Raw genomic sequence first — 18,671 nt, forward strand, 5'->3', positions numbered from 1 at the left:
GTTAGATTTAATCATTTACCTTATAAATGGAAGGACGATTTAGGAAAAAATGGGCTGACAGTAAGTTGCAAATATTGAGAAAATCGCAAATTTTTATCTCTGGCCTTAAAAATTTCCCCTTTGCTGATATAAATCCTGAAATAAAAGTTTACAATGGTCGTGTCATAGCAAAGAAAATCAGATGAAAAAAGGCATGACAGTAGACATCTAAGACACAAGCCATGACTGTAAGTCCAGTACCACATCACTACAACTTCAGTGTAGATAACAATGAAGTGAACGCTAATGATACACTTAAAATCCTTAGTGTTAAATTAGATCGTAAGCTCAATTTTGTTGCTGATGTGTCCGAACAGGTAAAAAAGGGTGTGCCAAAGCCTCTGCGTTACGAAGGATTCGCATGTTTATTCCTTTAGACGTAATGTGCCGCCTTTATAAAGCATATATTTTGCCTTATTTAGAGTATTGTTGTGCGCTATTACTTGGAGTTGGAATGGGTCAAGTTAAAAAACTAGAAGACACCAATAATTATATTTTAGATCTATTTTAGGGTATGGAAAGCATGCACCATACAATTATTTATTAAATATGGCTGGAATAAGAACACTACAAGAAAGAAGAAAATTCCAGGCCCTAGTTTTGGTACATAAATGTAGTCATAAAGAAGCCTCAGGTATATAGAACAATTTTTTGAGATTAAAATCTCTTTTATAATTTAAGGGGGTCGGGGACACTTTTAACGTTACCTAATTTAAATTTAGAATGATGCCATAAGTCATTCTCAGTTTTGAAAAAAAAACTTTGCAATTCGTTACCTGCGTATGTTAGAAACGCCAAGGATATTTCTACTTTTAAATGTCTTTTCAAGAAGCAAGTTTTTAGATAGATTTAAGAATGGTGACTTTAAATCATTTCTTTTCTTTTTAACGTTTTTCGTTTCACGCACATGTTTTTAACGAGTTTTTATCACTCCTAGATGTAGCGTGGGTAAATAAAGTATTGTATTGTATTTTATTGTATTGTATTGTGTTATATGACTATCAAGGATTTTTCTCATAAAGGCAACTGGAATGCAGTTGACGCAGGTGCGGTGTTTCCGTTGAAATCAAACAGCCGGTACCCTTAATGTCAATCCACTTGAACTGTTTAAGTGTTCCTAATGAGTCCTGCAGCCGTTGTGCACTGAAGTGCAAGTGGGCAGTCATACATAGAGAATTCACGAATCTTGATGCGGTTGTCTTCATTTTCTTCGAATCCCAGATGCTCCTTTTTGTTTTTATCATATGGCACGGACGACTTTAAGTTAATCAGCCGATATCTTTCCCTTTTGTATCGAAATCGTCCATCTATTTAGAAGGTGAATGATTATATCGAACCCTTTCATTCTCAAAATTTCATTAGTAACTCTTCTTACTGCATGTCTGCCATTTTGATACAATTTTATTATAAGAATTTAATTTGGCATTGGGTCAACTTTATTCTAATAATCTCCTAACTGATATTTCATTTCATTCTCATCACTTGTCCGCTTGATATAGTATTGATAATGCAAAGAGAAATTCTATCTTACGGTTACTTCTACAGCAATATCCGTTTCTCTTTCATGGTTTTTCGGATTTCGGATCGATTTTGTTCTAGAGATCGTAAAAACTTAGTCCAAAGTTGGCAAAACGATTTAGCGAGTTTCTACAGTATTATTCAATATATTTTAATTATTATTTCAATATATTTTTCGTTTTATCCAATATATTAATATTTCTGAGAAGGCTTTTTTTAGTTTCGGCATGTGTTGTACAATTTAAGAGTCATGCGATTCTATTTGGCTACCATCAGGGAAGATACGCGAATCTCAAATATATTAAAGCTAGCAACACCTTTTAAGAGAACATTTAAGTCTGTGCGAATCTTATTTTTAGATCACAATGCCGAAGGTATTGCTTAAGTATCAGTATGACTCAACTTTTTCTTCCTTTTACGGTCTTACGTCTTTTATATGTGTGTCGGGAGAATACCACTTAAATCATCTTTGCTAACGAGGGGATTAATACCGGAAAAAGGAAGAGAAAAATTATTTTAGAACTGCAAATACGCCTTCAACTAATTCTAGCTTAGGGATAGAACATTTTCAAGTTAAGCCAATACAAAAAACTGTATTCCAATCTGTTTCTACAAGGAAAAAAATATCGGCTGATTAACTTAAAGTCGTCCGTGCCATATGATAAAAACAAAAAGCAGCATCTGGGATTCGAAGAAAATGAAGAAAACCGCATTAAGACTCATGAATTCTCTATGTATGACTGCCCACTTGCACTTCACCCTACAACAATTGCAGAACTCATTAGGAACACTTATACAGCTGAAGTGGATTGACATTAAGCGTTCCGGCAGTTTGATTTCAACGGAAGCACCGTACCGCGCCTGAGTCAAATTCATTCCAGCTGCCTTTATGTGAAAAATTTCAGCGTAATTCAATTTTTCTCGTTTTTATCATCCATCTTAAGAGAGACCTCGTAGACCGCGTATCTTTGTTTACGTAGAAAATATCACTCGGTGGCGAGAAAAGATATTGAGATATTGTTCCTCAGTGCCATTTCGATAGCAATTTTGAAGTTCGTCAAAGCTGAAGAATTTAGTTAAAACTTCTGACTACAAAGGGAATCGTTACATGCAAGAGGCAGAATTGTTTTTGGCTACGAAAATTTAAAAAGCTGTTTAACTAGCACTCGGCTTACCTGTTTGCAGCCTCGAGTGTTACTGAGATGTAAGCGTTAGTGGGGTCGATAATAAGATATAAAGAAAGAACACGTTGAAAAGGATAAAAATAGATAAAGTATTTTTTAAAGTAAAGACTTCATTATTCAAGGCCTATCCTCGGAGATCCGGGTGCAGTAAAATTCCGCGAGAGCAAAATTGAACTGTGGTCTCGGCTCCATGCGAAAGTCGAACGCGTCATACCGAAATCCAATTGTTTGCCTGTGGGTCTTTGGGATGGTCATAATTGTAACATGTGTACCATGACAAACGAATTTTTCTCACTCATTACCGTCGTTGATTAAGGGATATTAAATTCCATGAGGTATTTGCCCGTATAGAAATGCTTGCATATAAAAGATCCCTTGTCCCTAACTTTTTTTCTTTCAGTCCTCCTTTCGGGCTTTAATTATAAAGCAGCCATCATTTTTCTTCGAGGGGATTTGATTTTATGAAGAGTTTTTTGGAAGGGAGTCATTTGGAGATGTTTCTGCTTCCCCTTGTGAACTTTGGGAAAATTATATGCCATATGGCCTTCAGTTTCGCGAAAGTCTCCCAACTTTTGTGTAAAAGAGGCAGGCATAGTCTATTCAAGAACCGTATGTTTGGTTTCAAACAGCCTCCGCTAAAGCCTCACCAGGACTCCTGTACTTTCCTTAATAGGAAATATTTTGACAATAATAACGCTAAGTAATGCAATTCACTTCAGTTGCAACAAAGCAGGATTTATCTGTAAGACATATTGAACCGAAAAAAAGCGCTCAAAAACCAAAACGGACTCTCTAAGCTCTGATATCTTTGAGTTACATCGGCATTTTGAATCTTCCAATTCTCGATTCTAACTAACAGATATTTTCACCGTTTTACCGAAACAGGATTTTTCTGGAAGGTATGTAGAACCCAAATATTATATTGCACGATGATATTAGCAGATGGGTGAGCAGTCAAAACAAATCAAAATAAACAACTCGTTCCCAACATGTGGTCCCGCGGCTCGGTTTCTAATGTTGTCTTACTTGTAACTGGAAGGCACGAGCTCAAATCTCGTTGAGGTATGAATTATTTTCAGGCTTCCTTTCTACAGTATCGTTAATCTCACATTCAAAGATCATTTCTTTACTTGTCACAGTTTCATCTGCCGGTCGGCAAATGATTTATTCCATTTAATTCTGTTTTCTTCTCAAAGCAACAGATGCCTGTCAAGCTTCATCTTATGCTAACATCACCGTTACCTCAGTTGTCTGCCATAATCAAAATGGCGGAGCTTGTTTGCCCCACCCAAATAAGCTGAGAGGATCTGGGTTCGATGCGTGCGATTGTTTACCAGGATTCACTGCAGCTGGGGATGAGTACGAGACTAACATTGACGAGTGTCAGTGTTTTCCATGCTTTCGAGGTACGCTAACAATGTCCTTAACGCAAGCCCGCGTGCCTCTAGTGAAGATCACAAATTCTGAGAATAGGAGCTTGTATAATAAGAAATAATAAATTAAATGTTGTTTGGAAGATACATGACAGGAAAGCCTAAAAATTGATATTTCAAGAAGACTGGTTACAGGATCAATACAGTTTGCAAGTAATCATCATCTGATATCATCATGTCTACAATGAACGCAAGAAAGAGATGTTATTTCAACTGAGTATTCTGAAGAACTGATAACTTTTCATTCCATCCCAGGGTCGCTGTGTGGATGGAGTCGATGCCTTTGGGTGCGAGTGTGTCCTGTATATCCTGGCCTCCTCTGCGGCACCGATTACGATTACCGCAATTCTTCACCTTGCATTCATTGTCGGCAGTTCGTTTCCATTAGATTTAACCAACTATGGGATTGTTCAGAATCTACCTCAGAAGATGTCAATTCATTTGTAATAATCATTGAGATCATCAACACCTTTGCTATTGTTATACCGCTCAAACTGCACAGTTTTATATTTTAACTGTTTACCTACTGAACGAATGGGAGGGCCAGACGAGAAAAAAATATATAAGTCAAAGTCATTAAGCGCGAAACGTGTAAGGTCCGACGCAAAGAGGTCTAAACGCCATGACGGAAAAGCCAAACAACAACAGGTTTTCTGTGACCCCACTCCGTCAAGAAGAATTATATCATCGGACCGGGACTCATCTTCTTTCAATCTTGTAGGGCCAGACGGCCTCTTTTTTGGCTTTTTTCTGTGAATGGCCCTAGTACAGGGGAATTTGTCTAAAAAAACGGTGTAAGTAGCCACGCAAAATTATCCATATTTCTTTACGTACGCCTGTTGTGCACTTTGGAACGCACTCAAGCCATCGCTACTTGCATTTTTTTTGTCACAATAATCTCATTGTATTATGTACATGTCCAAGAATGCAGTTAAACGTTTTCAAATTTATCCGGTGGAGTGTGGAACGAAAATATTTCATCCTCCTTACAGTGTAGAATGAAAAAAAAATGGAATGTCGTTCTAACCAGTGGCTTCAAATCAGGGCGAAAAACATTACAAGGCACCATCTTCTAGCTTTTAGCAACGGTTGAAATTACCCATTAACGAAAAATGTCTCGGTTATGGAGAAGTTCTCCAACTGTACTCAAACTTTTTAAAAATGTTTTTATTGCGATTACAAAAGCACTTGAATTACTTAACATAATTAAACTATGCTCAACTTCACAGATCTAACTCTGCCGAGTTTTACCGACAATAAAAAAATGGGAAATCGTCCACTCTTGTATGAGCAGATCTACTTCTTTAAGAATCATTCTTCACATCCTGCTTGAGAAAGCCACGGTACATTTGAACACTCAACGCAGAGACGTGAAATCAGCTATTTCTCGTTTGAACTTGGACGAGATGGGTTAAGAACACAATTACACCAGCTACCAGCTGAAGCTCCGATTGGGCAAACACTAAAGGTAGTTCAACAGAAATTGTTAATGATATACGAGTAAATGGACAGATGATTGAATTAACAAGTAAAATAGATAAGTAAAAATAAAGAATGAAAAAAAGATAGAGACAAATAGTTAATTCCATAAATGACTGAATACATGAACGATCAAATGAATCTCACTTGAGGGAAGATCATCTACTTTAATTTTGTCACACCAGTCAGTTAAAAAAAGATGTCTTGCATGGAAAATAACGAAGGTCATGTTTTATTTTAGTAGCCCTTTTTTTGGGAAAGGAATTTATCGATTTGTTCAAATATATGATTTACGTCCTAATTGTAACCAAAGCCGATCGCGTGGGATGATCGAGAGCCAAAGTCGTGCCGCTTATATAGAAAAAAGCAAAATTCATGACTGTATTTACCATCTTCCACCACAGCAGGTATCACCAGGACTGCAATGACCATGCTTGCACCTTTTCTGTAAAGAGGGAGAGAGGGAGATGAGGAGAGTGAATTCTTGCAAAGTTCTTCGTTCAAATGATCTAAAGAACTGTGCCTTTCGTTTCTATCACCGACCGGTAGCAAGACAGTTTGTTACCTCATGATTCATTATGTAATCCATGAATTTGTTTCTGAAGTTCTCCTGCAGACAAAAATAAAATAAGATTTTAAAAAATCATTGAGAATGAAACAGAAAATGAACAAAACACCGAAAATATAATACTTACCTTGCCAAAATAATTCATAGGACGCCGCTCATACTTTTTAGGGGTAGCTGTTGCAGCTGCTATGGCAACCAAAATTAGAATTGTAATCAAAAAAGGTTTCATCCCATCTGAAAACGAAGGAGGCACATTGATTACTAACAGAAGGTGGCCAAAAGTTCCAAAAACCTGGAAAATAAAAGTGATCAATGAAAATTTAAAAGACTCGAATTTCACCGCTCCTAGTTTCGCCTCCCGTTTTCGCTGCTCTGCAATACCTATACTTTTGTAGAAAATTGCCGCCTTGGAAGAATACGTCCCTAAATACCAAAAGTATAGTGAATGGAAATATAACAGCGTCGTGTAATTTTTCCCGATCCCATTCACGGTGATAGATTTTTCCTTTCAAATCAGCGTATGACATACGTCTTAAAAAAGGCGGCTCAAACCGGAAAATTTGCATTTTTTTCGAAAATATTTGTCACATATTTCATGTCTAAAGAGAGGACATTTAAATTGATTTGTAATTTGAAACTAGATGATCGGAGTAAGGTGGATTGAACCTGAGATGACAATATTTGCGTTTTCAATATTGAAATCTTCTCTTCCAGTGAGGTCATAATTCAAAAACTAAAAAGGACACGGACCTTCGGTGTGATAAACGCAACTGGTAACTTATTGTTTCGACTAAAACGAAGCTAATCAATTCAAAAGAAGAAAAATTGGTGTGAAGCAGGAGTCACACGATGAGCACAATCAGAAAGGTCGCTTTTGCAAGTAGAGTGATTCACGTCCAAATGTTTTTTCCCAGCTCACGCCATAAAGTAATATTTTGTTACCTAAACATGAGCCCACCTCTCAAAGGAAGTCAACAGAAATTCCACTCCAAAAGTAATTTGTTACGGCTTGAATAAAAGCGTTAAACATTATCTATAATAACATCATTTGACATGCAGATCACTTCAGGTTAACAATTTAGCTTTCCGGCCATATTTTGCATCACTGGATTTGAAGTGTGTGCCCCTATTGAGTTTATCCAACAAGGCGTAGTAATGCTTCGTAAATAATCGCACTTGGGGATAGTTTCCGAACCGCTACCTTCTTAGCTTAATTCAGACAAGAAGTTGTCAGTTGACATTGTCCTTCACGGGACATTCACCTTCTCTGATAGGATTCTTAGACAATTTTGGACTTTTTCAAACATTCGAGTCTAACTGGAAATGCTCACAATGCTTTTAATCAGGCATAAATACAAACCAATCAGGTTGTTTAAACAGAACTTTGCAAGTTTAACGGATGGCCAAAGCTATTTGTAAATTTACACAGTTGTTTTTTAGATGTGCCTTACTATTGGTAAATTTAAACTTAAAACCATGACTTTCGAATAAACAATCCATAAAAAAAGTATTCACGAGTTTTTAGAAGTTTACGTTGACACAGACTTTGGATTCAAGTCGTTTGCCTGATGCAAAGAAGCATTATTGATATCATGGAAAGCTCGTAATCTTCCCTATAGGTGTTTCATATTCCGCTTTTTTAGGCGTAAAAATCAAGTTCTTATCTCGGGTATGCGACTGTAACTTTCATGTGCGGTCATTGGACAAGGGATCTGAGATTTGCCTATGTCAGGTGAAATTTACTTGGATTTCCTCGTCTGCAAACTTTTCCTAATGGATGAAAGCGTCGTCATCTTCATCCTTTAATTCTAAAGTTTCAAAATTGATGCTCACTTTGCGTTCAGCTCAGTCATCGAAACAAATAGAGTATTAAAAAAATAAAAATACAGGATAAAATGCACACAAATGACGCCGAAATGAAACCAAACACTTTTAAAGAATGACTTACCTCCGGAAAACTCCACTCACAAGTTTTAATATTCTCCTAATACACATTAGACTCACCTATCAATAAGGAAGCTTCACCGCCAGAAATCCCTGCCTAGAAATGACTCGTAGTGGATGAAAGCGAACTCTTAATACCATTAATAACATTATCATTTACATGCAGTGTATCCGTAAAAAACGAACTAATTGCATTCCGGCCACCCTTTCCTATTTTGAACTGCACTGCGTAACATTGGTCCATTCACCACTTAATGCAAACGCTCAAGGCTGTATTAAAAACAATGAGCCTCTATCTTCAAACAGTAGGGCGTCTTTTTTTTTTTATTATTCGTTGAAGAACATTTATCTTCACTTAAAGAATCAAGCGCAGTTTCAAAGATCAGAAATCCCCAAAATATTTGTAAGGTACAGACACGAACCAGTTTGGTTCGAATGGTGAAATTCATTTGCATGTTTACACGACCATTCAAAGACAAAGAATATGGATCAATTGAAACTGATGGCTATCTCTACCTCTAGCTTGTTAAGCGCGCGTCCGGGATCAGATGACTCGCATAATTTATTACTCCTGGCTTACTATTCTTTCAATTTATTCTTATCACTGCTCAGTAACAACATTTCTCCGTTAAGAAACTGTCTAGGTGTCTTTATCCTAGTGTCCTAGGTGTATCAAAAAGTATCGTCGCAGCAACGGAAGAGAGAAAAATAAAATAATTCAAAATCACATAATACTGATTGAAATAAGAAACATGACTTTTTCTAATGATTTTCTTCTGTTGTTAACATGCTTCCTCTCTCTCAGTAGAGACTGAGTTCATCATAAAGATGACGTGGCAACCACACTTTCATCACTAAGGATAACTTGTTGCGACTCTAAATAAACCCTCCAACGCTTTCAAACCACACATTTAGTGTGAAAGACAGCCAACTTCCATCAACATTTCATTCAGATTTCATCCAGGCCACCCTTTTGAATTAGAACGAAACCGTGCTTTTATCATATTCACTCAAAAGTCACAATAATGCAGCATTATTAACTCTTTAGCTCGATAATTTGATCTAGTTGCAGACAAAAAGGCGCCACACAAAATTATTCGATGAGAAGCATTTATCCATGCTGCAAGAACTTCGGACTACTTTCCTTCGAACTGCTTTCCGAGAAATAATGCTTAAAACGATTAGACAGACGCATTGGACGCATTGGACGTGAGGATCGAAACATACATTTTCAGTTTTACAAACATTACTGTTTTAGTTTAAGACGTCAATGCAAATAAAAGTGATTCTTATCTCAGTTTACGGCTCATTGAGTACACCACACAATACATTATGCGAGGAATTCATTGAAAAGCAAGATCTTGTCTTTGCGAACCCACTCGATCCGTTCAAACCTGCTCGAACTAATTGAATAAATCTGGAGAAGCAGACAGTATCGTCATTATTAGACATTTTTTCGCACACTGATGCTTTCTGCCACAGCCTCCTTTTCATCTAACTGACAATAAAAACTAGGGACATGATAGCAAAAAGATTTCTTAACTGAATGCCTAAATTCAAATCAAAACGCCAAGTTATTCCTTATTCCTTTTCTGCGATCTTCTTGTTATGAACTACTTATTAATATATAGAGAAGCCTCGACTGTGCTCTATTTACTTATAAAGCATGTAGGAAGAGGACAGAGCACGCAGGAAGGGTAGAGAGAAATACGAGGCGTAGTCCCTGTGTTCATTTTTTATTACCGTGCGTATGCAAGCGTCTCTTGGTACGCGTCCGGAAAGCGCACGCTCGAGGCCTTCGCTTAGTTTTCCAATTTTTAGAGGATATCCATGAGTTTGTAAGTAACTTCAAAGGGGCTGGACGATTGAACAGATGCATGGAAAGATGATAATTTAGCCCTATGAGCTAATTTGATAAGAAAAAGGCCTTAAATAAGCTTTGAAGCTGCTTTTGTTCGGCCCGTGACCTTGGTATTATCAACTGAACTTATATTATAGGTACTTACAGAACGATTACCCAAGAGCCTCAAACAGATCGACAAAGTAGATGTGATTATAGATTCTCCCTACTGTTTGCGACTGATCGCCCCATATATTTGTTAAGATTGTTGAGATAGTTTAATATACTACCGTGCGACGCTTCCTAATTGATAGTTCTGTCCACTTCCATCATGTCGCGATGGGCGAGTGAGGACCACATTCACACAAACATAAACTCAACATGGCGGATTTTATTCTCAACATGCCTCTCCGTTTGTTTGCACGTGTTTTCGGGAATCCCGCGGGGGATCCCGTGTTACTTAAATCTCGCGGGGTAACGCTTCTCCGTGACACATCACCTGTTCGCAGTCAGATGATAGGAAATTGTAAGGAGTTGGCAGGCAACTGATTATTCCCTCATGAAATGAGAGGTTTAACCGAGAGTTTTAGTGTGTGAAAAAAAGGATCGAATCAGAATATCGTATTGTCGCCCGTTTTAAACGTTGGGAATAATATACGGCCTTCGTTAAAAGTGAGTGTTTTGGTGTGTTTCCCTCAAACATTCCTTCTGTAAAGAGAGAAAGGCTTTGCTTACTATTCCACCTTCACCACAGTCTCCTTGGCGACTTATTTTTTGGTGGGTGAAGGCTACATATTCCAACCAGGTGTACAAGCCGCTATATGTTGGATTGATAAGATCAAGGAAAACCTTGAGCGATTAGAAACACCGAACGGATCTCTTCTAACTCACTGGTTTGCTCGCTCTGGGCTGACCTACTTGTGAAATCTTACCTGGAAAAATGAAAATAAAGCCATGTTATGAAATAAAATACAGATACAGAGCCCCTATGATATTTGACAGGTGTTCTGGACCTGACAGGTTCTCAGCAAATCTTCGAGACAAATATAATCAAGTTTAGCACATCCCATTGCTCGACGACTGAAAGACCGGCCTTAAATTTTCATTAACTGAAAGTTTACGGCAATGAAATCTTCAGTGTGCCTGGTTCTTATCTAATTGAAACGTTTCTATCAATGTGGACACTCAGCTTGATTGTCTAAGTTTCAACAGGATTTCAAATGAGTTATTTCATTCAGCTATAGCTAACAATAATTCACTGAAATGGAGATAGTGGAACGGATGCCAAACAGCGGCTTAAATATTCGCCATTTTCGTCGATACTGAGGTGAAAATTTGTTGTAGTAAAATTAATACTTCACAGAAATAAAAAAGTTAAATGATCAAAAATTAAAAATCTTGATGCGCGATTTTGTCTTTTCGGCTTCTCGGTGGTGCTTATCACTTTCAAATAGCAAGTCAGCGCGCGCGAAAAGCACTATTCACCTGCGTGGTTATAAATTGGATTTATTATACAGAGTTTGTAATTGAACACACAGCACCTCTTTGCGAGCTCATATTAACGTGAAAATTTAGGTTTTTTCTCTCTGGTCGCCAATTATTGTGGATGCATCGCGGGATATGGAGTCTGCATGTGTACATGGTTTTAATTTTATGATTCTTTTAAAAAACCTTTCATTACAAAGTGGGCTTGAAAAAAGGAAATTTACATTTTCATTGAACTTTTTCCGGCTTTGATCTTGTGCTAGTCTCGCCTGCTCCTTCTATGATCAAAATATTAAAACTTGGATAAGAAATACAAAATTTTTAGTAGAGTCAATTGCTCGGTGATATTTTTTTTGCAGCTACCATTTACAAGTCATACACTAACGATTCTTAGGTACGATACGATTCTTGCTGGTTGTGCAACTAATAACTAGAACGCAATTCAAGCCATAATCAAAACTTTCTTTTAAATAAAACTTTCGTCAGCAAGCAGATTTGTAAGGAGTAAAAACAATTTGTTGCCAAGTTTATTTTTAAGTAGTTTTATTGTGCAACAATTAAAATAAATTGTCTCGACTTGACCAAACATATTATGTTTGGAGGATCAATAGTAACTCGCAATATATATATTTTTTTTTTGTTTTTATTTCCATTTGCAAAAATATTCTGTTTCGAGGAGAGGTAACAATTTTTTTTTCAACGAAATAAAAGATTGTATGAGGATGGAAATCGCCGGAAAAATGATTAAATCAGTCAGTACTTTTCCACTTTTAGTACAGCACGATAGATTTTGATAGCTCTTAGTAATACCATTTTTTTTTAAATTCGCTTTCGGCCGTGACCAATTATTTTGGAGACTTTTATGACAACAGGTGCTTTTTTTTTAATATATAATTTTTTGTCTCTTTTTGTTAATTGAGGGGAAGATTTGCAAAACGAATTCTTCAATTTGAGGCCTCCAAATTTACCCATGGGATAAAACGGAGCGAAAAGAGAGACATCTATCAAATCAAGTCGAGCATGTCCGTCCTGTTTCATACAGACTGTCAATGAGTCAGACTTCAAACGAAGCTCAAACTCAATGTTTTATTGAGACACCTATTGTGATACTTATTGGTGAACAAAATACGCCTTTAGTGTTCAACATTTTGGCAAACATTCTGCTCACGTTCACTGCAGTTTTGGGAAATGTGTCGATTCTTTTCAGCTTTGTGTTTGTACCCTCCTTGCGATCAATCTCAAATTATCTAATTTTCGGTTTGGCGTTGACTGATCTTGGAGTAGGACTTATCGTTCATCCTCTGTACATACATGTTTTACTTTGCGTATACAATAACAGAGTTCCTCCCTGTTCAGTTTTGGCAGCTTACAGCATTGCCACGTCCTTTCTAAGTGGTATTTCACTTCTGTATATCACAATCATTGGTCTGGATCGATATCTGGCGATTAAATTGCACCTTCGATATCGAATATTGGTGACGGAAAAAAGAGTTGGTGTGACACAGATAGCTTTGTGGTTAATCAACTTCCTCCTTAACCTTGTTTGGCTTAAGGGATTTCGTGTTTACTCAACATTTGCAGCAGTTGTTGTATCCATGTCCCTTGTGGTCACATTTTTTGTTTATGCAAAAGTATATCAAGTTGTTAAGAGGCACAGAGTTCACATTCAAGACCAAATGGAGTCACAGATGTCGCAGTTTGAGAATTTTCGTTCCAAGCGTTTACGAAGATCTGCCATAAACACGCTCTATGTTTTCTTTATATTTTTGCTTTGTTATCTCCCTTTTTGCGTAATTACCGTCCTGAACAACATTTCGAATTCTTTGAGCAAAACTAACGTATTAGCCTTCGAGTTTTCCGCGACACTAATGCTTTCAAATTCATCCTTAAATCCCATAATGTATTGTATACGTCTTTCAGGATTCAGGACTGCTATCAAAAAAACTTATCGCAAATTTTTTTCCGCATGTTAAATAAAATGCCGAAAAGCAACCCTCCATTGCGTACTTACAATTTATCGAATTATTTATTTTTCACGTCTTCATTTTTATTTATAATTCTTAATGTATGTATTCATTAATTCATACTTACATGGTTCGCCGTTAAGAGGAGAGCCGATTCCGATTTAAATTTCTCACGCCACTCAAAAAAACAACGGTTGTGTAGCGACACATATGAGCAAATACCGGGAGTCTCTTTCATAAAACCAAGCATCATGCCAAACATTTTTAAAATGTGTGCCTTTGATAGTTGTTTGGTATACAGAACTGGTATATAGAAATCTCAACACAGTACGCGTTGTTAGAACCGTTCAGGAACCACCAACAATAAACTACTTATCTCAAACTGTTGAAACTTTCCTTTATTATTCTGCAACTTGCACTAGAAAAATGAAGTAAAAATTTCCAAAAGCAAATGACCTAAGAGAAACCATCCCTGTGGCCCAAACTTGTACAACTTAATTCTTGTGGCGAAAACTCTTCCCAGGGTGGAGCTGTTGCTTCAGCTACTCAAAAAAGATAACCTAAGTAATTTGGCTGCCAAACGGTCGAACGCATCACGCATTAACAAAGGCTGAAATTGCAAGTCACATCCAATTAAGTTTATACGTCGGATCCTGTTCTCTGAATGTACTCTTACGTTTTTTTTTACCCTTTCAAAAATGATTCAAGTTCTTGAGTTTTGTAAACTATCTGTCAAGATCTGAAGAAACTAAAATAGATTTAGCAACATTATGACTGTATGGAACACCTTGAAAGGATTAAAAAGGGTCTCCGATGCATTGATGGCTTTTACGGCTAACAATTAAACAAGATGCCATTTTACGGCTAACAGTTAATCTCTTTCCGTGCTGCTACTCTCAAAATGACACATCGTAGACAGGAAACGTTTTTGCGAAAAATATTTTTTACGACTACCGGTTAAAATTCGTCAATTTTTACGCTTAATTTTTTGGCTTCTTTACGACAAACGGTCAACCCCACTTAGACCTTCATTTAAATTCAATTAAGAAATACTGACAAAAAAACTAATTAAATCATTAAAAAGAACCGTTTCGTGTTTGTTGAAAAACATATTTCTCAGAATTAACAAAGTTCGTACTCTTTGAACTAAACTGCTTGATTGATGAGTTTAGGCAAGAATAACGTTTTAAACGAATGCGAAAAAATCGCTATAGATACAAAACTACTAACTTACTTGAGTTGACCTAACCGAAGTTACATGCACAACTGAATATACTTTTATTGCTATTTACATAACATTACGTAATGAAAGGTGATTACGATAAATCATTCGCGAGTTAACAATACATAATCAACACTAAGTTTGGGTCCTATTCGCAATCAACACCACACTAATTACAGATTTGATAAGGGAAGATAGAAGATGAATTTTGTTTCCACGAACGCCACCTTAAAGAGCATCTTAATTAACATTTAGAATAATCCCGAAATCCCGAAAGAATACATGGTCGATTGCGCCAAAGATATAAAGAAAGGAACTCTTCGACTCATCGACCAGTAAAAAGCAATATCAACTTCACTGATAAACAGATGATCATCATTTCGGTGTAGGTAATTTCGAGATCACTGTCCGAAAAAACAAGTTACCATGGTAACTGTAAGTTATGACAAGAAAAGTCTTAATTAAGCTTTGATCAAAATCATTAGCAGCATACTGTGAGCACCCCGTTAATCATCAACATAGCATCAATGTTCGCACAATTATTGGACACAAAAAAAACCCTACGACGTTTAGGATTATCATGATGATATGTTTAACAATATCTTCATTTCAGTCACAATATTGCACGAACAATAAAAGATATAAGCCTTACTGTGAGGCTCCGTCGCCGACGCCCTGCCAGACTAGCTACAAGTTTAGGTTATGCGAGCGTTTGATAGATGTTGATGTTTTTAATTTTAACTGCAACCCGTTAGTTCTGTTGTATCTACCCTACAAGATACAAAGTAGAAGGTAAGAATGTTAACTTTTCTTTAAAAATATTTCTTCCACACATAAAATTAAGGAGGATAATTTTTTTCCCCACGTTAGTCGAGAAAATCGCTTGAACTGAAATCTTGTTCCTTTGTTTTTGTCTTTGCTTTCGTCGTTTCTGTTTCCCTTTGGCTTTCTTAAGTCAATTGTGAATCGAGGGTTATTGCTGTGGTGCTGAAATATTGTCTGAAAAATGGAATTTCGGCCGATAAGCAAGAACTCTTGTGCATTTGTGAATTCTAGAAGACAAAATTTCAGCCTCAGGCGGTATCTGCCAATATCTCTGACAAATGAAAGGGGTTCATGTGCCTTCCATTAATTCCTACGAGTCTAGCAAACCTTTGTAATCCACAGACCGATCGCTATGCTTCTTCATTTGCGAATAGTCTCTTTTTAAGGTCATAACATCGGCAGAGATGTCAAGTGTTTTCGTAAAATATTCCACATTCACAGTCTAATGTATCTATGTGCCACGGTCATTTTCCTTCCAAATCAATATTGCATTCTATTCATTTCACTTCAAATGTGATTATTCCTTGAACGATACAGGATAGGTTGCTAACAACAACTTCGCTCAAACTCATTTGTTTTAACGCTGTGCTAAATATGTATATCCGAAGAGCAAAAATAGTCCTCGTGTATCTATCGAATTTATCCAAAAATTAGGCCAGAAAAAAAATGATGACCAGCTTCCAGTTGGCTTGTTAGCTCAGTTGATAGAGCACTACACCGGTATCGCAGAGCCCATGGGTTCAAATCCCGTACAGGCCTGAATTTTTTTCAGGCCTTATTTTCACTACTGCTAGAGTACCTACACCTTAAAATCCAGCACGATCTTATTTGGTCGATATGTATCACCCACAATGAGTCTCTGAATGAAAAGTCGCTTGAAAAACCAAAACAAAACAAAGACCAGAGGGCCCTTAAATGGGCGTTAGTCTCCTCTCTGAACAGGAAGACTTTCTTTATACTCTCTTTTGTTCTCTTAGAACAGCATAACGTAACAGTATCATGATTAAGGTAGGCTGAACACTGAGCATTTTGGCAGACTTTTAGGTAAAATCTCATCCAAAGCATATCTAAGTCACTTTACTTACCGCCCCTTTAGGTCCCAACATTACTGAGTTCGCGGTTTACGTGTAGCGAGTCACTCTAAGAGGTACCTCAAGGTAAGTTTGCAAGTAGCTAACATTATGTGTAAGTATTACCCGAAGCAAAAAAACTGATAATCATTATACAAAATGACCAACTGTACAGGGGAACTACCGGGTAGAATAACTTTTGAAAGCGCACATTTGTAAGCGAAAACGAGATCAATTATGAAAATACAAACGGATACATGCAAAAAACTAGATAGCCCCCCTCCAAAAGAAGACAAATTCGTTAATAAAATCACTTGATGCTTGGAATTTGGAGTAGCTGTATGTCTGTTCTAATCTCAAGATAAAGTTAATGTTCTGTTCTTTTGCGATAAATATTTGTGTAAAAAGGAAAAAGTCAAAGAAGAAGTGTTGTCTTAGCTAAGGTTATTAAGAGTGAAATAAGATTGATGACTTCAATATACTGTGACTCATTGCGTTAGTTAGTCTTAAGCATTCTGCGTTTAGATATTAAACGAATATCCAAAACTGCAACAAACCAGTATAATATCCCCAACATTTATTCGCTGTTTGGTAACTAAACTTTACTTTAAAAAAACTTTATTTAATCATGGGCAATTTATCAGCTATTTACAAAAGATCAAAAACTATAAACTTTTAATTATGTTAATTGCACCATTAATTTCAGTATATTGCTAAGAGAGCTTTGTTGATCTCTCCTTTGAACGACTCGAGAGATTCCGCGCGTCTAGCCCCGCAAAAAATGTGTGATATTCGATCAGTCAGTTTGTTCTCGAACTCTCTCAGTTGTTGCATGTATTGCGTTCGGAGAATTTCGAGGTCAAATAGTCCGGAGCTAACCCATGCAGGCATTTGAAAACCATGGTGACCTTTTATTTGTTCCGCTGGTGGTCAAGATTTTTCCACTCCAAAATTTCTGACAATTGGCCAGCGCCAGGTCATAAGAGTGCGAGTTGCTCTATTCTGCAGTTATTGCAGCTTATCTTAGGAAATGACTATTTCTTTCTCTCAGAATGTCCGCGCCCCGGTACATTTTGTTATTTCTTGCCCCCTCTATGAAATTAATTTAACTGGGCTGCTCTTATCCTAGTAGTAATTTTACAAGTCATTCCAAAGTTAGAAATTTGCATGGCGAATTGGAACGATGGGTTTTGGGATTACAAGAGATAAGCGAAAAAAACATCACAGTGCTATACAACAATATCGATAGCAGATTTCAGATGTTGATTTCGCACGGAATGACTGGTAAAATTACTACCCAGCTTGATGCAGCCCAACTCGAGTTGTCTCCGAAATTTAATTCATTTCGTGGAGGGCGCAAGAAATAAAAAGAGAACCGCGGCGCTGGACATCTTGAGACCGAGAAAGCTTCATTTTCTAAAGCTAATGAGTGACTAGCCTAGTAGTAATTTTACAAGTCATTCCAAAGTTAGAAATTTGCATGGCGAATCGGAACGATGGGTTTTGGGATTACAAGAGATAAGCGAAAAAAACATCACAGTGCTATACAACAATAACGATAGCAGATTTCAGATGTTGATTTCGCACAGAATGACTAGTAAAATTACTACCCAGCTTGATGCAGCCCAACTTGAGTTGTCTCCGAAATTTAATTCATTTCGTGGAGGGCGCAAGAAATAAAAAGAGAACCGCGGCGCTGGATACAACAATATCGATAGCAGATTTCAGATGTTGATTTCGCACAGAATGACTAGTAAAATTACTACCCAGCTTGATGCAGCCCAACTCGAGTTGTCTCCGAAATTTAATTCATTTCGTGGAGGGCGCAAGAAATAAAAAGAGAACCGCGGCGCTGGACATCTTGAGACCGAGAAAGCTTCATTTTCTAAAGCTAATGAGTGACTAGCCTAGTAGTAATTTTACAAGTCATTCCAAAGTTAGAAATTTGCATGGCGAATTGGAACGATGGGTTTTGGGATTACAAGAGATAAGCGTGAAACATCACAGTGCTATACAACAATATCGATAGCAGATTTCTAACACTGATTTCACACAGAATAACAGGTAAAATTACTACCCAGCTTGATGCAGCCCAACTCG

The 18,671-nt window shown here is 37.1% G+C and overlaps 1 protein-coding gene and 1 long non-coding RNA gene across 2 annotated transcripts; one reads left to right on the forward strand and one right to left on the reverse strand.

Moving 5' to 3' along the window:
• Positions 1-5,570: 5,570 nt before the first annotated feature.
• Positions 5,571-6,328, reverse strand: LOC136277955 (uncharacterized). The gene is made up of 3 exons (XR_010716117.1): positions 6,219-6,328; positions 6,043-6,098; positions 5,571-5,636 (listed from the first exon to the last, which is right to left on the reverse strand). It is a non-coding gene; the product is annotated as an uncharacterized lncRNA (long non-coding RNA).
• A 6,211-nt stretch (positions 6,329-12,539) lies between these two features.
• On the forward strand, positions 12,540-13,463 carry LOC131797506 (adenosine receptor A3-like). The gene has a single exon (XM_059115124.2). The coding sequence runs from the start codon at positions 12,540-12,542 to the stop codon at positions 13,461-13,463; it is 924 nt and encodes a 307-aa protein (XP_058971107.1).
• Positions 13,464-18,671: the final 5,208 nt, after the last annotated feature.

This window comes from Pocillopora verrucosa, chromosome 14 (assembly GCF_036669915.1).
Source record: "Pocillopora verrucosa isolate sample1 chromosome 14, ASM3666991v2, whole genome shotgun sequence".
NCBI classification, from domain to species: domain Eukaryota; kingdom Metazoa; phylum Cnidaria; class Anthozoa; order Scleractinia; family Pocilloporidae; genus Pocillopora; species Pocillopora verrucosa.